Below are 26,245 nucleotides of genomic sequence, written 5' to 3'. Positions count from 1 at the left end.
TAGCTGAGAGCAACAGACCTCTTGTATATCACAGGCAATTTATTTTCACCCAGTTACCTCTGTTTTGGGCCCAATGCCTTGTGGTTGATTAAAGCATAACTTCCAGAAAGGCATCTAGTCTTCATCTGAAGACCTCAAGAAATGGAGAATCCACCACTTCTGTTCGTAGTTTGTTCCTATGGGTAGTCACCTTCTCTGTTAACATTTTTTACCTTAATTCTAATTTGAATTAGTCTGATTTCAGCGCCTAGCTATTTGCTCTGGTTGTGCCTTCCTCCACGAGATTACAGAGACCTTTAGTACCCAGTATTTTTCCTCATCACAGTACTTATACACTGTAATCAACTCACTTCTCCATCTTCTTTTTGAGCTCCTAAAGTGTCTTAGTGCAAGGCATTTTCTCCAGCCCTGAAATCATTTCTGTGGTTCTTTTCCACATCCTCTCCCAATTTTTCAAGAAATTAAACAAGAGTAAAATCAGCAAAAGGAAAGTAAAGGAACATAGCACTATTAGGAATGTAACTAGGCAAAGAAAAATGAAGCTAAATAACAAAAGTCTCCCTTCTATTTAACATGGGAATTGTTCTTTCTTGACATGTTTATTTCTGTAATAAATTATGATTAGTTTGTTTCTAGACTCAACCAAGCAGCACTTCTAGATTAAAAGCTAAAAAATTTTGAGTGAAATAATGAAGATTTATGAACAGATATAGGTATCTTGTATAGCAAACACAGAGTTTCTCTGAATATAGGGAGTTTTGTAGAGTGGACCAGTCAGTCCTTGATCTTGCAAGCACTTATGCATATGTGGGGGTGGGGCCTTGGGGGAAGGGGTGGAGTGGGGGCGGGGTGGAGCACCCCCTAGCAGGTAGGCACCGAGTTTCTAATGTCCTGGCCCCCACACTCACCTAGGGATGGACCTGCCTGGTGGGATAATTTGTGTGATTGCAATGCTAAAATCTGTTTATAATCTTTTACGGAAGATAGGTAAAAAAGGTATGTTGGGTGGGGGAGAAGGAAGAGGGTGCTCTCTACATTAAAGACACCACAACCTGTTTTAGAGTTGTTGATAACTCAGAAGTGCAGGATCTTGAATGCATATGGATCAATGTACTAACAAACAAAGCCCAGGAAGTGATACCACTGGGGTGGGGGTGGTCGATCACGAAATCAAACCGGAAGAAAATGAGTTACTTCTTAAGCACCTGTCTGCAACATGTAGACAAAAAAAGTTGTGTTATCATGGCGGACTTCAGTTTGGGAGACATATGCCTGAAGTTTCATGCAGGCAGTAGTTAAACCAACAAAATGAAAGATAATTTAGACAAACAGTATTATACGCAACATGAGGTAACTCTATTTTGGACTCCATTATGATGGATAAATATAAAATCACTGGACTGGAAGTTGGTAGTTGCCTAGGGACCAGTGATCATGACCTGATTACATTCAATATAGGCAGAGAGTAGTCCTAACCAGTAATATACACACATGGTGTTTCAAAAGGGCTAATTTTCTCAAGATGAGGAAATTATGAGTGAAAATGACTGGGAGAAAAATATTAGGCTGAAATATGTGAATAAACATTGGGAAATCTTCAGGGAGAATTTATTAGATGACTAAAAAGCTGTGATACCACAGTCAAAAAGGAGGACAACTTTGGCTAAAAGCACATCCTGGTTCACTGGTGAAGTGAAGGAAGCAATTAGAAATAACAAAGCAATATATAACAAATGGGAAAAAGGAAAAATAAAAAGCAATCAATATAAAGTAAAAGTTATAAAGTGCAGAAAATTGATAAGGGAAGCTGAAGACATCAAGAAGAAACCCATGGGTGGCAGTTTAAGGCCTGTAAGGAGTTTTTAAAGTATACAATGGAACAAAAGAAATTGGCCCATTATCGATGATGATGGTAAAATAGTAATGCAGAAAAGGCAGAAGTGTTCAGTAAATATTTCTGTTCTGTATTTAGAAAGAAGCCAGTTGATGTACTTATACCACATAAGGATGAAGAACTTTCCACTACATTTGTAACTAAGGAGAATATTAAGTAATACCTACCAGCAATAAGCATTTTAAAATCAGCAGGCCTGGATAATTACATCCAAGAATCCTAAAAGAGTTAGCTGAGGAGGTAACTGAGCTGAGGAGGTAGTTGGAGCACTGATGCAAATTTTTAATAAATCTTGGAATATAGGCAAAATTCCAAAAGACTAGAAGATTGCTGATGTTTTGCCAATATTCAAAAAGGACAAGTGGTATAACTCTAGGTCAGTTACCTTAACAGCAATACTAGGCAAAATAATGGAAAAGCTGATATGGGATTCAATTGATCGTGAATTAAACAATAGAAATATAATTAATGACAGTTAACATGTTTTCATGGAAAACAGATTTTGCCAAACAAACCTGATTTCATTCTTTGATGAGATTACAAGTGCCTGCATAGATGTAATATACTTAAACTTTTGTAAGGGGGTTGACTTAGCATTGCAAAACGTTGTTAAAAAATTAACACTAGACAATATCAATAAAGCACACACTCAACACATTAAGAACTGTATGACACATGGCCAGAGAGGGTTAAGCAGCTCATATGACGTAGATTGCATTTTTAGAGACACGTTAGAAAAGTATGTAAATGGTAATTAGGGTCATTTCATGTTAGATAGGCTAGAACTTTGAAAGGAAAACCTGTATTGTTAGAGGATTAGAAGTGATACTAATCGTATGTGTTTTCTTAGATCTTGTTAGATGTTAGCCATGTGAACAGGCAGTTTTTATCTATTACTATAGCTATTGATTCAGAGATCAAAAGGAAATATTAACATTTAGATGAAATGTGAGTGAAATAACATCATTGTCTGTATGTCTCTTTAAAGTTTGTGGTAAGCTTTATATGAACTACTTAATGGATAAATTACCTTATGTTAATCCATGTAGTTAATTACCGATGACGTTTGGGAAACACAAGGTTACATCAAAGGCCTATTGTTCAGTCAAGGACTCTGTGCTGCCAAGGAACTATATAAAAAACTCTTGGGACCTGAACCTTTTAATCTCAGATCTGCTTGATGCTTTATGCAGGGGAAGCTTGAGTCATAAGACTGAGATCTCCAGTCCCACCTGGATCTCCCTGGATATGAACACTGGACTATAACCGATGGACTATTTCTGAAAGAACTATTTGCAACTACAAAGCTCACCATCTCTACTATGAAACTAATCTCAGAACTGTACTCATGTCTCTATGTATACTGATCTTTTTAACCAATATTCTCTCTCTTTTCTTTTTAAATAAATTTTAGTTTAGTTCATAAAAATTGGCTGTAAGCATGTATTTGGGTAAGATCTGAAATATTCATTAACCTGGGAGGTAATATGGCCGATCCCTTGGGATTGGTAGAACTTTCTTATATGATGAATAACATTTTCATTAATTTTCATCATATTTGACTTGGGTATCTGGGTGGAAGCCCACGGCTCGGTTGCTAAAGGGAATTGTGTTTTGTCTTCTGAGTAACCAGAGAGGTATTATAGAAACTGTTTTGTGCTGGCTTGGTAAATCTAAGTATTGGGGATTGTCTGCTCCATTCTTTGCAGTTTGCCCTACTTGGGTAACCCCAATGTGGCTCCCCAGGACTCCGGTCACAAACTGACTGGCAGATCTCAAAAAGTAAGCATTAATGGAGAATCATCTAGTGTTTCTAGTAAGGTTCCACAGGGACCAGAACTGCTATTCATCATTTTCATTCATGATCTAGAAGTAAATGTAAAATCACTGCTAATAAAATTTGCAGATGACACAAACATTGGTGGAATGTCAAATAATGATACAGATCAATTGAATCACTTTGTAAGCTGAACCCGTTCAAACAAAATGCATTTTAATACAGCTAAGTGCAAAGTTATATATTTAGGAACAATGATTGCAGGCCATAGCTATAGAATGGGGGACTATATCCCGGAAAGCAGTGGCTCTGAAAATGATTTAGAGGTCATAGTGGACAAGTAACTGAACATGAGCACCCAGCACAATGCTGTGGCAAAAAGGGAAGATGTGATCTTCGGATGTATAACAGAAGTGGTCAATTGGAGTCGGGAGGTGATTTTACCTCTGTATATGACATTGGTGAGACCAATACTGGAATATTATGTATAATTCTGGCATCCACCATTTAGAAATGACATTGAAAAATTGGAGAGGGTGCAAAAAAAGAGCCACAAAAATAATTCAATGGCTTGAGAAAATGCCTACCAGGAAAAGATTTTAAACTGATGTTTAGTTGATAACAAAAAACAAAAGCAAACAAGGTTGAGAGGTGACTGGATAACAGTGTACCTTCACAGAGAAAATATACCAGGTACTAGGAGTTCTTTAATCTAGCAGAAAAAGGCATAATAAGATCCAATGGCTAAAACCTAAGCGAGACAAATTCAAATTAGAAATTAATCATACATTTTTACCAGTGAGGGTGACTAACCATTGCAACAAACTATCTAATGAAGTCATGGAGTCTCCCTTTCTTGATGCCTTCAAAGCAAGAATGGATGCCTTTCTGGAAATATATGCTTTAGCCATAGGGTGACCAAATGTCCCGATTTTATAGGGACAGTCCTAATATTTGGGTTTTTTTCTTATATAGTCGCCAATAACTGCCCACCCCCGTTCTTATTTTTCACACTGCTATCTGGTCACCTTATTTAGCCAAACACAAGTTATTTGACTCAGTACATGGTCACGGGGTGAATTGTAATGGCCGGTGATTAACAGGATGTCAGACTAGATGATTTAATGTACCCTTCTGGCATTAAATGCTATGAAAAGATGTGTCAGCTACTGGGACACTCATGTCTGCTGAATTATACTGCTAGATATGTTCTTTAAGGATTGCAACACATTGGCTACACCCTCCTTCAACAGCTTAGGCGCAAAGTAAACAGGCTGGGAGGAAGAGGGAAGCCTGAGAAAAATAAGTGTTGGCAAGTTTTGTGTGTGATAAGCTAAGGTGGGTTATCAGGGATAGTTTATATTGATAGCAAGTAATGCAATTCTCTAGGCCATATTTCAGCATTGTTTATCTTCTCTGTACCATATATCAGACAAAATGTAAGAATGCACAGTCTTAACAAAACGAGTGATATGCCTGAGATACACTGATGATGTTTTCATCCTCTGGAGTCTGGACAGAAGATCTAAACTCCCCCACAGATTTCTATCACAATTTCAATAACCACACCCATTCATCAAAATCTCTACAGAATACCCAACACCAGCATCAACTTCATGGATATCACAATTAGCTTAAAAATGGAACCCTACAAACAACTATATACGAGAAACCCACCAATCACCAAACTTACCTCCACAGATCCAGCGACCACCCCAGACACACCAAAAGATCTGTTATTTACAACTCACATACCACAGAATTTGCTCTGAACAGAAAGTCCTGGAGACACACCTAAACACACTTAAAAATGCCTTCACTAAACAAGGACACTCCACCAGAGAAGTAGATCCCATCATGTAAAGGGCCATCCAAATATCTGGGAGAACCTGCTTCAGTACAGGAAAAAAAAATCCCTGACCACACACCCCTAGTTGTCACCTACCACTCCACGATGGAATCCATGTGAGGTATCATCAAACAATTACAACGCATATTTGATGGGGACTACATCCTGCAAGAAATCTTTCCTGAACCCCCTCTTCTGACCTTCAAACAATCCTCCAGCCTGAACAAGCTCATCATCAGAAGCAAGCTTCCCACAGACCAGGACAGGCCAACTCAAAGCAGCACCAGGCCCTGCCAGAACAGATGCAAAATCTGTAGACAAATCTCCACTGCTATGATGATCAATACCCCCACAACATACCTTTCAAGATTTATGGGTCCTACACATGCTTATCACAACATCTGGTGTATTTCATCCAGTGCAAAAAAATGCCCCAGTAACAACTATGCACGTGAAACCAGATAATCTTGAATGAATTCACAGAGAAAAATGATAAAAAACAAAAACACCGTATCACGTGTGGAGAAACGCTTTTCATAAAGTGATCTCTCTATAGCTGATTTTTCAATACTTTTCCTCAAAAGGAAAGCTACACAACACCTTTAAAAAGCAAACCTGAAAACTTAAATTCATAACTCTGCTTGACACCAAAAACCATGGACTTAACAGGGACACTGCTTTTATGGCTCATTACAACAATCTGTAACACACCACACTGCCTGCTGACCTTAATTGCCCACTTCAAATCTTTTAAGCATAACAATCTAACCCCTAATTGCCCACTTCACTTCAAGTGCCAGCATCCAACCTGTGTTACTCTTTCTGCTTAACAATCTGTCTCAACTTGTATTTAGTTCAAACACTCTGCTTCCTTCCCCAGACCTGATAGAGAGCTCAGTGTAGCTCGGAAGCTTGTAGATTCTGCCAACAGAAGGTGGTCCTATAAAAGATATTACCTCACCTACCTTGTCTCTCTCATATCCTGGGACCAACATGGCTACAATACCAATGCAAACAAATCTTAACAAATGTAAGAATAAACCTATTTCTTTATTCTTAACCAAGTTTCTTTTAGATAATAACAGTTTGCAGTTCTATAGTACCTTTCATCACAAGTTCTTAAAGCTCTCTACATAAATTTATTAATCCTCGTGACAGATCTTTAAGGTTATAATTAGGTGTAAGAGGTAGATTTGCAAAAACTGCACAGTAAATCCCTGGTAGAATAAGAATAAACCCAGAAGAGTCCTGAAATTCACTTCCATGCTCTGAACACTAGACCACATTTAAGTTACAAATAATACAATTCTAAAATACTTAAATTAATGTGCCTTATTACATCACGTGTCTTTTGTGGGCAGGCTTCACTGAAAACATACATAACTTTATGAATGTGTAGATGATTCAGCTAACTAATGGCTGTATTATTGGATCAATTTTAGCATCATGGTGGGCTCAAATTAACAAATTCTGAAGAGCTAGTTTCCTGTGTCCTTGAAGTTTTAGGATAAGGATTCATAGCTGATGACTAACTGTAATAACCAAATTCCTAGGATGAAAATTGGCTCTTTAGGGAGGTCTACAAAAGTCTTGCCTATCACTGAATAAGGGTTTTCATTTCACTTTAATGGTGTGTAAGTAGTTAATTAAAATACATAGAAATATATCATTAATAGCCATATAGCATCCTCTAAGCAGGAAGTAGGCAAACTTTGAAGTGCAATAATATGTTGATTACACTATAATCACAAGAGTGGGATTTGAAATGCAGAAGTGTAGCACTCTCTCAGGAAACTTAGAGCAAAAGATATTGTTCAAAAATTTATTTTGCATATGCAAATAGTCAGGGCTAGAGAGCTAAAATAGCGTAATGTAAATTTAATTAGAATTATAATCCAGAATGTAAAATGTTTAAGAGTTCTAAATTTAAGGCATTTTTCCCCTGAGAGAGTGTTCCTCTGAAATATTGTGGCTTAAGTTTAAATAATTTAAAAATAATTATTGTCATTATCTCAAAGCTAACTCATATTGTAACAAATCTGTGGTCACACTTTGGCTACTCATAACTTTGCTGCAACATCATGGAGAAAACATATTCTCCCACTCTAAAACCACAGTCTCCTGCCACCTGAGTTGAAGGAGCAGTGTCTGAGCTGCAAGCAATATAATGGTAAGGCTTAAGAATGAACAGATCTGATGTTATCCAGTAGAAGGCGGTGGTCCATATTCTTCTTCATTAAAGTCACCTGTTCATTAAAGCATTTTATTCCCATTTTATTGAAGGGAAAACTGGGGCACAGATAGTTTAGGTGACTTGTCTAAGGTCACATAGCAAGTTTGTGGCAAAGATAGCATAGAATCCAGATCTCCTATTCCCAGTCTTGTATGGTAATTACTAGACAATGCTTCTTTGCCTTATTTCTCATATCTGACCTTCCAGCTAAGTGGCAGGGATCACTACAAAGCTTCTTCCCCTTCAGGGTCTGAGCTTGCTTTCTTTGCAGTGTTCACAGACCCTGATCAACAGAAGCAAGGAGTCAAGCAAAAGGCTTGATCTCAAACTTAGTTGCTGTGCCACTAGAAAACAAGACAGTCTAATAAAGTTAAACTCTCTCAGTTACCTTTTATAAAGATACCACATTGTTTATGGACAAGGTCCTGTCAGTACAATATGTTTCTACTATCATTAATGTGAGACACTAAATCTCTCTCTCACTTATATTACCAAAATTGGTATTCATCTCTCAGCTAAGAAGACCTCTCTCCATTTATGCAAGGAGGGAGATATGCATTATTAAATGGGGGCAAGAAAGGTGTCTGACATACTGAGACAAACCTTTCTGCTTAAAGCTTTAAAAATGAAGTATTGGACCATTTTAACTTCTAATACACTTCAAGGTCTCAGTCACATTAAATGCCTTAATCTTTCTAAAGCAGATCTGATAACATGTGAATTTTGTACCATCCATTTCACAGGTCCCTATCCCAGTAATGTCCATAATTCCATAAATACCTGTGACCTACATTCTTAATTTTCTGTATTAGTCTTAGACATACAATTATATATTGAATGAATTAAGGACCTCAGTGAAAGAACCAACTCAAAGCACATCCAAACTTGTCTCTGCAAGTAACTGAGGGGTATTCTGAACAGTACTTTTAACAGTTCAGAAACCAAAAGCTACAAAGATTGACCACTCTTAAAGGTCTAAAGTGATGGAACAAAGGCCTTCAGGATACAGACAATGCTTTTGTCTGATTAAGGGTAGGTGCATACAATTGCCACTTTTATATTCTAATATCTTGGACTATCTGGAAAAATATGCACCTGAAATACTACCCCAAGATTATACTCTGAGTGGATGAGTCATAATCACAAAGAAAAGATTCCTAAATGAGACCATGTCAGGGCATGATTTGGTTATGTCTACTCCACAAGGAGCCAAGGACAGACACAGGAGAAGAGAAAACTTTGAAAAGCTAACAGCACGAGAAAGTCTGGCTGTGGGAGATTAGACTAAGAGGTCTGGGAATAGATTATTTTGTATATTCTCCATTGTATCCGAATCCAAGACTTTTCCAGGTATTGTATTTGTGTGATGCAATTAACATGTACAGCTGAATTTTCTGTGTTGTCCATTGTATATAAATTAAAACTTTTACATTCTGTTAATAAATACTAACCTAACAGAATAAGAGAAGTGACATATTTTGAAATATATTTGTGGGCACTGTGGTAACCTTTAAAATATCAACATTTGCCATTTCAACCAATACTGGTTGCAGTATTGTGGTATCTTCTATTCGCAGTATTGGAAGATACATGAGTAGCATGGTGAATGCTGAATTTCTAATGGCACCCAATATGGTCTGTTCCCAGTGGTGGATTCAACAGCTCTTAAGACATTTTGTAGAATTAAGGATAAACTATTGATATTTTTACAATATAATTCCATAAAAAGTGTTTAATTTCCATAAAATATATAACAGAATGGTGATTGATAATTGATTTAGAGATAAAAAATTCCAGATGCAGAGGAAAGATTGATCTGTTGTAGTATTCTTAAGAACAGTATCCTTAGTTTGATGACCAAGGTCTCTTCTCTGTTGGGAGAGGATGCTGAAGGAATGCTTCTTTACCTTATTCATAGATTGTAAAATTAGGACCCATTTAAATTGAACACTCATATTTGTACATTAACGATAATGATCGCATGTACCATGACTGCATGTGGTAAAAAGTATATAGTTAAAATACATACTATACATAAAACCACTCAGCGAGGCTGAAAAACAACCCTGGAATTTCCTCATGAGAAGGACAGAATACTATGCAAAGTATCCATCAAACTATGTAAAAGATCAGCAGAAGAGTGAGATACATGAGCATACTGTAAATATGAAAGATCAAAAAGAGTCTTAGAAAGTAAAATATTGACACTCAAACAGTAATTAAATAACAGGAATAAGCTTGTTTTAAAAAAAAAATGTTTTCAAAGCGTGATTGTCCTTTTTCTCCTCAGATGTCCTCTAATAACACTGGAATTACGAGACTGAATAGATTGCGGGGAGGGGCGGGGGGGTTCAAATGGGCCTACCTACTTTCTTGCAGCTGTTATGACTCAGAGCGTATCAGTTTTACAACTAAGTGCAGCGGGGGAAGGCATGTAATTATTTTATAATTTATGTGAACAAAAAGCTAGGTTGTCATTTTCTGACAGATGTAAGAGAAAGCAAAGTTACCAATGTCTCTGGGGATCGTATTTTATAATAGATTGAAATAATTATATGCTCAATGGATAATGCAAACAGTCTTGCCTCTTCTTTTTCTTTTGGATAATCCATGCAAAAAGAGTTGGTAAGATGTTTCTTTAATTTCATGTGTAGTTTTAAAAACCGCAATTAGCACAGGACATAGTAATTAAACTGTAATGTCAAACTAAAAAAATGTTCCTTTCTTTTAAGCTCATGTTTTTTTTGGTGAATGATAAATTATTCTACCTTTATAAAGTGTACTTTATTACCACATATTTCTGTTATTTTATGTGGAGTTTTTAAAAACAATAATCCTGGGAAAACTCACATAATGGTCAACTGCTACAGTGTCAGGCAAATACAGTCATTTGTTTGGTCATGCTTTCAATTATGTGCACACCTAAGTAGACACACAAAATCAAAATATGAACAAGGTGTGATGAAAATAAAATGAACAAACAACCTACTTTTTCTTTAGTCTTCGGTCTTTTTCTGCTTGAGTTCCCAGTTTGCCTAACCCCAGAGAGTCCTGTGCGGCAGCCTCTGTTTCCATAAAACCTCCTGTGTTGAAACAGTAAGCAAAAAGGAACATATTTCCTCATAGTTCTTTTCTGATTATTCCCCTCCTCAACCCAACCCAACCCAACCCAGTTTTTATTTTACTTATTTATTTTTCTCTGTTTAAGTCTACTGGTTGCTGAGAAATAGGTACCTACTACCCATTTATAATGAGAGAATTAAGGAACAAATCTGACCAAACCTTGACAAAGTCTTTATATATCCTTCTCACTACCTGGAAAGGTCTGAGTAATGCTTTTCAACCTCAAAACACCCCTGTCTGTGAGGGAAATACTATTATTCCCATTTCACAGATGGGGGACCGAGGCAAAGGGAGAATACAGGTTTGTCAGTACTTCGAGCTGGAGGTGTAATTAAGAACATATGCGCTGCGAGACTGGCTCAAACCATGGTCCATCTTGCCTGGTATCCTGTCTCTGACAGTGGCCTGAACCACAGCTTCAGGAGGAATGTACATAACAGGGCAGTTATGGAATGATCCAGTCCTGTCTTCCTCTCCCAGCTTCTGGTACTCAGAGGTTGAGGATCACCCTGATCCTGGTGTTACATCCCTGACCACCTTGGCTAATAGTCATTGAAGAACCTATCCTACTTGAACGTATCCACTTTTTATATATGTAAATATATATATTGGGCCATCACAACATATATATATATATATATATATATATATATATATATATATATATATATATATATTGGGCCACCACAACATCCCATGGCAATGAATTCAATAGGTTAGTTGTGTGAAAAAGTACTTCCTCCTGTTTGCATTAAACCTGAGGCCTATTAATTTCACTGGATAATTCACAGTTTTTATATTATGTGAAAGAGTAAATAACTCTTCTCTATTCACTTTTTCTACGCCATTCATGATTTTATAGACCTCTATCATATCCCCGCTAAGTCATCTCTTTTCTAAGATGAACAGACCTAATCTTTTTAGTCTCTCCTCATATGGAATCTGTTCCACACCCATGATCATCCTTGTTGCCCTTCTCTGAACCTTTTCCAGTTCTACTATGTCCTTTTTGAGATGGGCCAACCAGGACTGGGCACAGTATTCAAGGCATTGGTCCATGTATTTATATAGTGGTATTATGATATTTTCTGTCTTATTTTCTATCACTTTCTTAATAGTTCAGAAAATACTGTTAGCTTTTTTGACAACTGGTGCACATTGAGCAGAAGTTTACAGAGAACTATCAAAGTGACTTCAAGATCTCTTAGAATGCAATTTAGAACCAATCATTAGATATGTATGGTTGGGATTATTTTTTCCAATGTCCGTTACTTTGCACTTATCAATGTTGAATTTCATCTGCCATTTTGTTGCGCAGCCACCCAGTTTTGAGAGATCCCTCTAACTCCTCACAGTCTGCTTTGGACTTCACTATCTTGAATGATTTTGTATTGTCTGCAATCTTTGCCAATTCACTATTCACCTCTTTTTTCCAGTTCACTCATGAATATGTTTTACAGGACAGGCCCTAGCTCAAGGAGACATACCCGTGCTAGCTTTCATGAAGCTACCACACTAAAAACAGTGTGGCCATGGAGGCCCTTTCCCCTCCCCAAGTATGTACTTGTCCAAGATACAAGATACATATGCAAGATAGCACAGGTGTGTCTCCTTGAGCTGGAAATTACCCCTCCCGTTCAAAGTGTAGACATATCCTTAGTGACTTTCCCCAGGTTGCAGAGGAAGCCTGTGGTGAAGCAGGGAACTCAACCTGAGTCTTGTAAGTCCCAGTTTAGTATCTTAGCCACTGGACCGACCATCCTTTCTTGAAGATAGATAGCTAGTAGGGCTGTCAAATTATTAAAAAAATAATCGTGAGATTAAAAAAATAGTTGTGATTAATCACAATTTTAATCATACTGTTAAACAATAATAGAATACTGATTTAAATGTATTATACATATTTTTGGATGTTTTTCTACATTTTCAAGTATATTGATTTCAATTACAACACAGAATATAAAGTGTACAGAGCTCACTTTATATTATTTTTATTAGAAATATTTGCACTGTAAAAAGGATAAAATAAGAGAAATAGCACTTTTCCAGTCACCTCACACAAGTAAGTACTGTAGTGCAGTCTCTTTACCATGAAAGCACAACTTCCAAATGTAGATTGTTTTTTTTTACATAACTTCACTCAAAAACAAAAGAGTGTAAAACTTCAGAGCCTACAAGTCAAAGCAGGAAGGGGCATATGAATGTTTAGCTAATCCAGCATGTAAAGTCCTTGCAACGCCAGCTACAACAGTGCCATGCGGATGCCTGTACTGTACTCAATTTCAGGTGACATTGTAAATAAAAAGCAGGCAGCATTATCTCCTGTAAATGTAAACAAACTTGTTTGTCTGAGTGAACAAGGAAGTAGGATGCAGTGGAATTATATGAGGTGCATTGAAAAATACTATTACTTTTGTTTTATCTGTTTTACAGTGTGAATATTTGTAATCAAAATAATATAAAGTGAGCTCTGTACACTTTGTAGTCTATGTTGTAATTGAAATCAATATATTTGAAAATGTAGAAAAACATCCAAAAATATTTATAATAAATTTAAATTGCTATTCTATTATTGTTTAACGATGCAATGAAAACATCACAACTTTTAAAATTTAGTTAATTTGTTTTGCATTAATCACATGCATTAACTGTGACTGACAGATAGACAGACAGACCAGGGGTCTGTACTGGGCCCAGTCCTACTTAACATATTCAGAAACGATCTGGAAAAAGGGGTAAACAGTGAGGTGGCAAAATTTGCAGATGATACAAAACTACTCAAGATAGTTAAGTCCCAGGCAGACTGCAAAGAGCTACAAAAGGATCTCTCAGAACTGTGTGACTGGGCAACAAAATGGCAGATGAAATTTAATGTTGACAAATGCAAAGTAATGCACATTGGAAAACATAATCCTAACTATACATATACAATGATGGGGTCTAAATTCGTTGTTACCACTCAAGAAAGAGATCTTGGAGTCACTGTGGATAGCTGTCTGAAATCATCCACTCAATGTGCAGCGGCAGCCAAAAAAGCAAACAGAATCTTGGAAATCATCAAGAAAGGGATAGATAATAAGACAGAAAATATCACATTGCCTGTATATAAATCCATGGTATGCCCACACCTTGAATACTGTGTGAAGATGTGGTCACCCCATCTCAAAAAAGATATATTGGAATTGGAAAAGGTTCAGAAAAGAGCAACAAAAATGATTAGGGGTGTAGAACGGCTTCTGTATGAGGAGAGATTAATAAGACTGGGACTTTTCAGCTTGGAAAAGAGGTGACTAAAGGGGGATATGATAGAGGTCTATAAAATCATGAGTGGTACAGAGAAAGTAAATAAGGAAGTGTTATTTACTCCTTCTCATAATACAAGAACAAGGGGCCACCAAATTAAGTTAATAGGTAGCAGGTTTAAAACAAACACAAGAAAATATTTTTTCATGCAATGCAGTGTCAGCCTCTGGAACTCCTTGCCAGAGGGTTTGTGAAGGCCAACGCTATATTGGGGTTCAAAAAAGAGCTAGATAGATTAATGGAAGATAGGTCCATCAATGGCTATTAGCCAGGATGGGCAGAAATGGTGTCCCTAGCCTCTTTTTGCCAGAAGCTGGGATTGCGTGACAGGGCATGGATCACTTGATGATAACCTGTCTGTTCATTCCCTTTGGACACCTGCCACTGTCCACTGCCAGAGGACAGGATACTGGGCTTGATGAACCTTTGGTCTGACCCAGTATGGCCGTTCTTATGTCTATCTATCTATCTCATGTCAAACCATATTAAAAACTGAGGGCTAGATTGTGACTATATGATCTGCCCTGAAAAAGGGAAGTATGTTGTTGTGGTGTTCCAAGAGCATCTGAGGAGGGATACTGTGACTCTGCTTATTTTCCCTGCTGCTCGGGGAAGAGAGTGAACAGCAGTATATAGTGCCCAACCTGCTGTCTCTGCTCGCTTCTCACCTGCATGTGGGGAGGTGGATGTAGTAGCTCTGTGGAGACTGCTTCCCCTCCCACGCTACTGCCCATGATGTAGTTAAATGGGGCAAAGGAGGAAAAGGACACCTTTCATCCCCTACTCTATGGCAGTGGTTCTCAACCTTTCCAGACCACTATCCCTTTTCAGGAGTCTGATTTGTCTTGTGTACCCCCAAGTTTCACCTCTCTTAAAAACTACTTGCTTACAAAATCAGACATAAAAATACAAAAGTGTCACAGCATGCTATTACTGAAAAATTACTCACTGTCTCATTTTTACCATATCAGTATAAAATAAATCAATTGGAATATAAATATTATACTTACATTTCAGTGTATAGTAAATAGAGCAGCATAAGCAAATCATTGTCTGTATAAAATTTTAGTTTGTACTGACTTTGCTAGTGCTTTTTATGTAGCCTGTTGTAAAACTAGGCAAATATCTAGATGAGTTGATGTACCCCCTGGAAGACCTCTGAGAACCCCCAGGGGTACGTGAACCGCTGGTTGAGAACTACTGCTCCATGGCGACTCCCTAGTGCAAGACTGTAGTCACAGTATGGCCCTGAATTAGTACATATTAGATACTGGCATTATCTCGGACAACATAATAGAATTTACTTTAAGCAACTAATTTTTCTAAAAAAAAAATCAGAAACAAATGGATATAGGGTATCACATAGAGGAAATCATAACCCTCAAATCTGCAAGCCACTTTTACATGCAGCTCAGTCAAGCGAAAGCAAAAATCTATTGTGCATCAGTTTGCTGGTGTTGAAGAACAAGTGCCTTTTAAAAGTCTTCCTTTTAACATATAAATCATTCTACTGTTATAACTGTCTACAGGGCAAGGGTACATTGTCAGTATTGTAAACAGGGCATTAGCCACATAACTTCCAAGATGGCAGCCATGCATCTGATCACACATACACACAAAAATCACCTTATACATTGCTTTATTGTTAGTGTCCTTTGATAGACGTTTTATAGAATACTTTATCATATGTTTCCTTCTGACCTTTGTAAAGATATCACTTACACTCCTTTGTGCAGATTAAGTTGCTTTAGATATAGGTAGTGTGAGTGCAGTAACTTTTACAGAATGAAAAACATTCTTAGTATAATATACTTTTACAAAATACAGTTGTGCTGTTTGAATAACCAAGAAAGGATGGCAAACCTGGGCTGATGGCAGCCATAGTCTTAAATGTATATGTGAATGAGATAAGTGCTTTATAACACTCCAGTCTTGCAAACTGATCCACACACTTGCACACACAGATCAGCTTATATAATCGGGATCTAAAAATCACTGTAATGCATGGTTTGTATTAGGGACAGATATAGCTAAAATATAACAGGAGAAGAAACACAAAAAGAAAGTTTAGCATGATATTCCAAAAGAATGTGAGAAGATGCACAAGATGATAAAGTCAGATGAGTTAACAAAAGATGCAAAGTCCCCCCAAAAATCTTTAAAGAAGTATAAATATGTTAAGGAATGTGTTAGACTTTGGATAGTGATGCAAATAATTTAGCAGACATTGAAAGAATAATAACTCACAAGAGTAACAGATTTAGCACTGGAAAACCAGTTCTCTTGCATACATACAAGAAATTTGGTACAAGGAAATTATCTAGGTGAAATCTTGGCCCTATTAAAGTCAGTGGTAAAACTCCTGATGTTCCAATATTGTTTTTTATCAACATAACTCAAATGAGAGATTGTGAGACTGTATATACATATAGCTGTTTTACTGGTTCCAGAAATATTAAGTATACTTAAAGTTGCTGGAACCAGAAACATCTTTGGCACTGAGATGATCTTTTTAAGTGCACTCACTCTGTGTGCTAGTCTGCATATGTGTACACGCACACACATGCTTATGACTGCACAGACAAATATATAAAAAAGAATCAACATTTTTGCTGAGGCTAGTCAATTAGATCTATTTATCGCTGTCTGTTGTTTATTGAAGAAAAGGGAAAGTATCTTCTAAATAACAGGAAAAAATGAATAGTTGTAATAGTAAATTTGTACTTGCACAGGTCACATCAACATTAGTGAAACCTGGAAGAAAGAAGTTAAATAAGGACTTATTTTATTCCCTTTTGTCAAGTTAATTTGTGACAACACATTAAAAATCTGATTTTAGCCATCAGAGGTACAATGATGTATAAGTCTCACGACATAGCATCCTGATGTTAATGTAACTTGTAATACAGTTATAACTATATAATTATAGTTATTATGGAGCTAATTCAACCAATACTGTAAAAATTTGTACTTTTTGTGTGTTTTTGTTACTATCTTGTATCACCTTTAAAATACTAGCTCTATACCAGTATAAGCATATAAAAGCTGCCTGCCACAAAAGACTTCATTTCCTTCTCTTATCTGCCTTGGTTACAAATTAAAGAGGAAACAAACTGCTCTGTATTTCAGTAGCACAGTGATCACCCTTAATAGCTTCTAAAAATGCTTTTGCTTCTTGTTTTTGGTTACCATATGTAATAGTATGTTTTATTGATCCTGGCTATGTTTATTTAAAATGTATGTTTTTCGCCTTCCCCACAGTGAGTTGGAGATCTATTAGGCTAGGAAACGGTGGTTAGGTTATAATGTCACAACTCATTATGTAAACCTGTGATGGATGTCAGGGGATACGGATCAGATAAAAGTGGATTGGTAAAGGATTTAAAGGAGGCATACTTTAAAGGAGTGAAAAAGGGGGTTCGGGCAAACACAAATTGTACAGCAGAGACTCAACCCTCTCTCCTTTAAACCTCATAGAAAGGACGTGTTGGGGTCCCAGCAGCAGGATGGCTAGACCAGGATGGAAAAGGAGAAGGATGACGGCAGCCCCCAAACATAGGGAAATGAGACTGGAACTACCTACACTGTACAATTTTATTTGCGGGGTACAGCTACATATTTTAAGAATAAAGTTGCAGCCTAATTAAAACCACATCCAGTGTCTCCTGCTCTCCTTCTGGCATAGCCAGACAATCATTTGTTGCAAATATTCACTAATGTCTGTCTGAAAATTCATGAGTTGGTGCTTGGGGATTATAAATGTGTTTGATCAGATTACGCATATATAGCATTAACATTTTTAGGTATCATTAAGACAGTAATTTACTGTCATCTTCTGTTGCTTCTGAGACAATCTTTACAGGAATTTTCCATTCTGCGCTGTAAAGAGCAGCCTGGAACACCGTTTATTTTATATGTTTATTTTATCTTTCTCCTCTGGGCTCTGAGTTACTGTAAATTAATACAATATTATATATGATTTGCCAGTATCAATAAAATTTGTCTCATGGAATGTAAATGGGAATTAATAACCCAGTCGAAAGATATAAATTTCTCAATCAGTGCAGATGGGAACATGCAGATTGACTTGAGAGACCCATTTAATTGATTTTGAAATGCACTAAACTACAGATGATTGAATAAATCAGATTTTCATTCTTCCCCAGTGATAAAGCAAGTGAAGCCTAAATTATGATTAAAAATCAGTCCTTTTTCAAGAACACAGGGTTTTAGTAGGCAAAGAGTGGAAGATAGGTGTCCATAACAAGAGGGATATAGAACAAAAATTCTGAATTCTTTGATTTTATACTGATGGATTGACCCTAATATCAACCTATTTTCTTATGTGGAACCTTAGTTCTGTGGTTCTTGATTGTGATATATCAGGAGCAGATTTCAATATGGATTTAGGCTTCTAACGTCAGGCACTCAAGTGCATTTCAAGATACATTTCAAATTGGTGAAATGTTTTAAAATCTCTCTCATGGACTTGTCTGGTTCCCATTACTGTAGTTTCTGAATACTTCACAATCTTTAACGCACTTATGCTCACAACCCCCTGAGAGATAGGGAAGTGCTATTATCCCTATTTTACCTATAGGGAACTGAAGCACAAAAAGACTGAGTAACTTGCCTAAGGTCACACAGGAAGCCTGTGATAGAGCAGGGAATTGAACCCTAGGTCTTATATGTGCTAAGATATGGCCCTTACCACTAGACCATCCTTCCTCCCTAAACATAAGTGACACCATCTAAAGAAGAGTGATATTTTCTAAGTTATAACTTGGACAAAAGATCTTATGAAGTCCTTACCAAGACAAAACTCAAATGGATGTCAATAAGATTTTAAATGACTAAAGATTTCATGATTATATCCTCAGCTATAGCAAAATGGTGAGTATGAAGTTACACCTGAAAATATATCCCGAACTAGTGTAACATAAACCAACAATAATAGGAAGCTTTTTAATATGAATTATAATGGTTGTTATGACTCTACCACTGCTGTATGTTGCAACAGGAACCACGTCAAACTATCACATCTCTTTTAGGCTCTCATAGCTATCTGGATGCTATATAACATCACATTCTCACTGATATGTCTTCTGAGCAGTAGCCTAAAGGACATTATAATAAGATTTTTTTCAAATTAGTGTCAATCTGGACTGAAGTACCTATTTCCTGAAAACACTGTTTTTTCTCTGTTTCTGCTCTGTAAAGTTTGTCCGCTAAGAAGCATAATGGAAGCCAGTCAGACTTAGAGGCAGATTTAGAACCATTAAATGAATTAAATGAAGATCAGAGCTGAGGAAAAATGCATGAACTGTAGAAAGAGAACGGGGAGTTTCAGTGGGAAATGTGACCAACAGCAAGAGGACAGCCACGGTATGACCAAAACAGCCAGGAACTGCTATCCAGTGAGAGACTGGAAAACTGAAGGGTTGTTACATTGAGTTTTGAGAAACTCCCAGATTGCATTATTCAGACAAGCTCCTTACTGTAGGAACAGAAACTATTACCCTTCTATTTTCATTAGTTAAGGGTATGTTGTTAGCAATTTTGCCCTAATATAACGAGGTATTTAAGCATGCCCTTAATTTTAAACATGTGAGTAGTCCCATTGAAGATGCTAACTCTCAGGAAACAATGAAGCTTGTTAGCGTAATAGATTTCCTATCATTTAGATTATACCAAATTCCTGATAAATATGCTCATTACTATAGTGAAATTTAGTGGAAAGGTTCTGCCAGTGCAAAAGAGGAACATGCCATTTGGAAAACAAAAAAGAAGCAAAAACATATACACAAAAATGACAGTGGACCAATGACCTAGGCCTGGTATAACTAATTCCTTACTGAGCTGTCCAAGTCGAGCCTTCTCTTTTTTACCGAACAAACGTCCTATTGAAGACTTGATTCCTTTCTTCTTGGGAGCTTTGTGTAGGGAGTCCTGGCTGCTACTGGCACTGCCAAGACCAATACTTTCTGCCTCTAGTGAAGCAGGCAAACTACTGTAAAATAGAAACGAAGAGATAGGCAACATATTATTCTCCTGGCTAGGTTTCATTTTCTCCTGAGCAGCTGTGCAAACAGATTATCTAGAATCTAATAAGAGCCTCTTCATAATTAGAACAATTAATCAAATTATTGATGTTTTCTCTCCTGTACAGCTTAGCAACATATAGAATAGTACAATGTCTAATGTTCTTGTCTCAATCAAGCTGAAGCAAACCCACGAAAAATGGCAAAGAGGAAATAAAATGTAAAGAGTCTTTTAAATTTGTTTTGCCAAAAATGATGCCGGGAAAATGTATGAACCACAGCAATATATGGTTTCCCAACTGAAATTTGAAGAGTTATTTGTAAAGAAAAATATATCAATGACAAAGTTTTTATCTCATTTACATTGTGTAATTAGACAATTACAGAAAGTAAACTTCAATCAGATTATTTCTGTTTGTTTCACTCATTAACCAAATACAGCATACATTATTGACTATATATTTAAATCAAAGCAATTAAGATTTTGAGCATTTATAAAACTCTAAAGCAGACATATTGACATTACAGGCTACTTCATGGATTTAACTTTAAAAAGGAATGTTTTGCAAAACAGATTACTATATATTCTATATGGATATACTGTATTCAGCATTTGCTACTGGGAGTCCACATTTACCAGTAATTGCCATTCAGTATTATCTCAGATAATGCAGTTATTTCCTGTGCCCAGCTTTGGATTCCACAGTGTAATAATAGTTGACAACTATTTGCATTTTAATAGTGTGTACTCTATATTATATATTTATTACACCCTTCAATGACTAACCGCATTCCCATTGGCCAAGACACAGCCATGTGGGTAAAAGAGTTGGTTATCTGTTATCCTCGAATAATCCACTATAATTAATTAGGGTTTTTATCAAATAACACTGGTCAGCTTCTAAGTAGAACACAACAGTCAGGATGATACAACTATCTACATTTCAAGGATGTAAACACCAAGGGGAAGAAGTAGTTAGTGGCACAGGTGATTTTATAATTAAGTTTGATAGGGATAAAATTAAGAATAGAAAAATATATGCTGTATATCAGGAAAAAATTATAAAATCTCCTGAGAGCACTTTTGGAATCCTCAAAATTTGGTATATTTGAAGTTAGACTGGACAAACACTAGTGAATGTATGATAGGAAACAACAATCTTGCACTGGTAGGAAAATAGATTGGATTATTTAATTTTATTTTTCTGGGTGAAATTCTGGTCCCATTGAACTCAGTGGCAAAACTTCAATCTCCCTCCATGTGAAATTTCTATCACTCATGCTGAGCCCCATCTCTCACCATCTTGAGTAGGCACTGTGTAACTGTAATCGGGTCTTCCGTGGCCAGGCTGCCTAGTGGCTAGATCACTGGTCTTTGGTCTGTAAGGCCAGAGGGGATGGTAGGGGGACCCGGGCCTTCCCTCTCTACCAGATCCCAGCCCAGGGCCCTGTGAAGATCACCCTAAACAGGGGAGATGGGTCTCCCTCCTGGTAGGGAGTCAAGACCAGCTTTCCTGGGCTACTTCCTACAAGGCTCTTCAGTTTGGGACATGACGCCGCTAGTCCAGTTTACTGGGGTCTTGCCTAGTCAGTTGTCCCAGGTTATGGGGCTTATCTGCAGCCTCCCCTAGGCAGGGGAGCCCTTACTTGCCTCAAGTGGCTGCACTGGCTGGCAGGTCCTTGATCCATCCCTTCAGGCAGGCAGGCAGGCAGGCAGAGAGCTCCTGCTTCCTCGCCAGTCAACTCCTAACTGAGCCAGGCTCCCTTCTTTTCTCCCCCTCTAGGCCTGGGATTGGCTGCAGGTAGGGTGACCAGACAGCAAATGTGAAAAATCGGGACGGGGGTGGGGGGGTAATAAGAGCCTATATAAGAACAAGATCCAAAAATCAGGACTGTCCCTATAAAATCGTGACATCTGGTCACCCTAGCTGCAGGTATAGTGGTGTGGTTTTCTTTAACCCCTGCTGTGCCTGATGTCAGTTTCTCTGATCCCTCACAGTGATAATATATGAAAACAATCTCCAACATGTGCAATATCACTTTGTTAATGAATGTAAAATGGGGTCTTGTTTCATCAACTAATGAAATTAACAAATTATTATGAATAAAATACCCCTTTAAAAATCTCTCTCCCAGTTTTTCTGCATGTGTCTTTTTCTTTTCACCTATATTCTTGAGTTCTTAAAACTTTGTACCTGCTTTCTGTGTTTACCTAGTGGCACCTTTCCATTTTTTAAAATCATATTCTGTGATTCTTTTTGTGTTCCCTTATTTCTTCTCTTTTCACAGCTGTTTCTCCTCTTTCAGTGATTTTATTTTACCTCTTTGAATATGTATTTTTTTCTTGTATAATTACTGTACAACCAATGCAAGACATGCTGGTCACATACTTACATCTTTCATGTTAGGGAGCAATGCTGCATAGCTATCACTAGAAATGATTGTTTCAAAATTCATTTTCACTATTTTTTTCAAACGGGTGAACTTAGGGAAAATTAATTTACAGCAAATATTTCCAGTCCTGAAATATTTTCTCTTTCTTAGGCCAGGTTTACACTAGAAAAAGTTTGCTGATACAGTTATATGGTTCCAAATCCTAGTATGGACACAATGTATACTGGCAAAAAAAGTGCTTTTACTGGTATGGCTTATATTGCTTCCCCAAGTTAAATAAGCTATTCTGGCAAAATGTTTATGCTGGTATAACTGTATCTACATTAGGGCTTTTGCCTAACACAAAAATGTTATTAAAAATCAGACCCCAGCTGATATCACAAACTGGTAAAAGTTTCTAGTGCGTTGACCTGGTCTTAATGAATCTACTCGCCCCTCTTCTCTGGATTCTCAGTTTACCCATCCCCTATATCCACATCAGTGCTGTTTCTTGGCCTCCTGCAAAATACAGGATTCATTTATTCAGAGGCACTTCTTGCCCTGAATTCCCCTTGTCCTTGTCTTCTCCATTCATCAGGATTATCATCATTTAACAGCACTCTTTCAGGTGAATATTAAGGTTCCTGTTCTAAAGTAGTTATAACTTAAAGTTAGACCAAAGACATGAAATAAGAGAGAAACAGACCCTATTATTATTTGTTTTTTAGCACTGGTGTAGTGCTTGGAATTGTAGAAAAGACAAAGAAAAGGACATTTTCTGAGTTGCAGGACATACAATCTCAAAAAAAGTCAGGATGTACTGGGAAATCAGAAGAATCATATAATTTCAGAAGGATATAACGTGGTCAATTTGTGAATTTCTGACTCATGTTATGAGCTTCTTACCTTCTGGTATCATTGTGGTATGAAGAAGGAAGGGTATGAGTCATCCTGATGGCTCTGGGTGTTGGAGGAGGAGAGGTTTCACATTTTATTGTGGCTTTATCTTCACGTCCATCTTCTTCTACCACTGCAATCTACCAGTCAAATATATAAGTGAGAGTATGCATCAGCTTTTCAAGACTTCTGGAAATTTCAGCAAGTATTTCAAGTATTTGTCAAATGATCAGGTTTGGAATCAACTGAAATTATCTGAGCAAATGAACAAATGTTAGGATTATGTAAAAAACCCATGAAAGTCCGAGGAAACAGACCAAATGTTCTAACTGTGCCAACTTAAAATGTATATTATAAATGAAAGAAATCATACTTAGAGAAGCTGACTGTTCCTATTATGCAGAATAGGCTTGATCCTGTAAAGACCTCAGCGTACAAATAACTTTATGCACAAGTAGTCCAATTGAACTCAATGGGACTACTCATGTATTCAAATGTATTCAAATGTATTTCTGATTCTCGTTCATAAGGGTGGTCTAGCCTAGTGGACAGAGCAGGTGTCAGGCCTAGTGGTTGGAGCAGGCATCAGGCCTAGTGGCTAGGGTCAGAGCCATAGTCAGGAGTCAAAGCCAAGGGTCAAACTCGAAGGCAGGAACTGGATACCAGCGCCAAGGGTCAAGCCAGAGGACAGGATCTAGAGCTAGCTGGGTATCAGGTGAGGAGGGGTTCAAAGCAAGGGCAGGACCAGTGGTGAGCTGGAGCCGGTTTGCACCGGTTCGCGCGAACCGGTTGTTAAATTTTGAACCAGTTTTAGAACCAGTTGTTAACCCGCTTCCCCGCAAGGGGCGCTGAGGCTTTGATGGGCTCCGGCCGGGAAGTGATGTAATTCCTCCTCTGGCCGCCGGGGGCGCTGTGCTGCGGGAGCCATGTGGGCTGCCGCCTGGCCCTGCGCACAAGCCCTGTTGCTGCTGCTGATCCCCTGGCCCTGGGGCTCCCGATGCTGCCTGGTGGGTCCCCGGCTGCTCTGCTGGGCCTGGGCTGCGTCCTGCTGCTCGGGCTGCTCCGAGCCGCTCTCCCCGTGAGTACCCACCACCCTGCCCGCAGCCAGCCCCTGCCTCCAGCCACCCCCACATCCCCTGCCCGCAGCCAGCCCCTGCCTCCAGTCACCCCCCCACCCCCCTGCCCTGCCTGCAGCCAGCCCCTACTTCCAGTCAACCCCTGCCTGTCTCCAGCCAGCCCCACACCCTCCTGTCTCCAGCCAGCTCCGCACCCCCTGCCCTGCCCTCAGCCAGCCCTGCACCCCCTGCCTCCAGCTAGCCCTGCCCCACACCCCTGTCTGCAGCTGGCCCCACGTCCACTGGTGCCCTGCAGTTTCCAGGGCAGTAACCCTGCACACCTGCTTCAATGAGGGGGGCAGGGAGCAGCTGGGACCCACACATGTGCACACCCTAGGGTGACCAGACAGCAAGTGTGAAAAATCTGGACGGGGGTGGGGAGTAACAGGAGCCTATATAAGAAAAAGACCCCAAAATTGGGACTGTCCCTATAAAATCGGGACATCTGGTCACCCTACCACAGCCCCAGGGAGTGGCGGGGACCCACACATGTGAAACAGAGCTCATTTCTAGTTCAGGCCCATCTTTTTAAAAAAGAACTTTAGGCAGGGTTCACATACATCCGTATTTTCCCGAACAGGTCAGGCTTTTTGATTCTTAAATCGCTGTCTGGGAGGAATTTTTAAAATTTCTCCTGGGAAAATACGGATGTATGGTAATCCTGTTGGTACAAAAAATACATACTGGGGCACATCCCTTAAATCAGAACTTTTTATAGGGAACTGGTTGTTAAGATTTTGGCAGCTCATCACTGGGCAGGACCAAGGCTGAGTGCAAGGCAGGAACTGTAGGAACATGGTAACACAAGACTAGTCACAGTGGTGGGCATGAGCATTGTGAAGCCAGTGAGCTGTTGCTGCTGTTGGGGTAAGAGCCAGCCTGCTGACCTCTGCAGCCAATCAGGCAGTGTGGCTAATCAGACAGGCCAGCTATACTTGTGAGGCTGCCTGAAGACTAGCTCTGCTACAAGCCCTGATTCCTGATACTAATGAGTTAAGACTGTGCAGGATCAAGCCAATTGTTTCCACAGCTTGTTTATGAAGGGGTCAAATTTCTAGATAATAAGTGTGAAGGAAATGGAATTTTGTCACAGTTTTTGATGGCTTTGCTAATCTCTCTCATACCAACAGAATTATGACATTCTGTCCCAGTTATATGCATAACTGCATATTGTACCAGCACAGACAAAACTCAACCTTAAAGTTTATGGCTGCTCCATCAATAAGAAGAGTGAACAGAATGTTCTGTGAAAGTACTCAGAATATAACTAAGCTTGGTTTATGATGGTGTGTTTCTTAATGGTTGCACTAAAGGATGTATTACCAGATGAAGTCACCTGAGAAACGTAACTCCTAACACTGAATTAATTGTTGATTTTCACTCACAAGCTTTTTCAAGTTGGAATAAAAATGAAAATGCATTTTTCCAATTGTTTAGATAAAAACGACATACAAGTTTCATAAGTAAAAGGCATGAAGAAATGAAAAAAAATGTTTAATACAGCTATTGTACCATTAACATATCGAGCGTCATACCTTTCGTCGATGTTTCCTTAGATCACTTGGCTTCGGTTGATGAAAAAAGCCACAACAAAAAAGAATGATTAGTAAACTTTATTTGACCAAAGAAAACTCAGACTT

General features: G+C 38.2%; 1 protein-coding gene across 7 annotated transcripts in view; it reads right to left on the bottom strand.

Moving 5' to 3' along the window:
* PPFIA2 (PTPRF interacting protein alpha 2) overlaps positions 1 to 26,245 on the bottom strand; it is a 617,960-nt gene that overhangs the window by 56,285 nt on the left and 535,430 nt on the right. For all 7 annotated transcript variants that reach the window (XM_074941964.1, XM_074941966.1, XM_074941963.1 and 4 more), the window contains 4 exons: positions 26,141 to 26,170; positions 23,500 to 23,630; positions 20,035 to 20,189; positions 10,743 to 10,836 (listed from right to left, as the gene is read on the bottom strand). In XM_074941964.1, coding sequence (XP_074798065.1) covers positions 10,743 to 10,836; positions 20,035 to 20,189; positions 23,500 to 23,630; positions 26,141 to 26,170 — 410 coding nt within the window. The remainder of the gene's footprint in view (positions 1 to 10,742; positions 10,837 to 20,034; positions 20,190 to 23,499; positions 23,631 to 26,140; positions 26,171 to 26,245) is intronic.

The sequence above is a fragment of the Natator depressus genome, chromosome 1 (assembly GCF_965152275.1).
Source record: "Natator depressus isolate rNatDep1 chromosome 1, rNatDep2.hap1, whole genome shotgun sequence".
Classification (NCBI taxonomy): Eukaryota; Metazoa; Chordata; order Testudines; family Cheloniidae; genus Natator; species Natator depressus.
The sequence above is the reverse complement of the archived record's forward strand: the minus strand, read 5'-3'. Positions and strand labels throughout refer to the sequence as shown.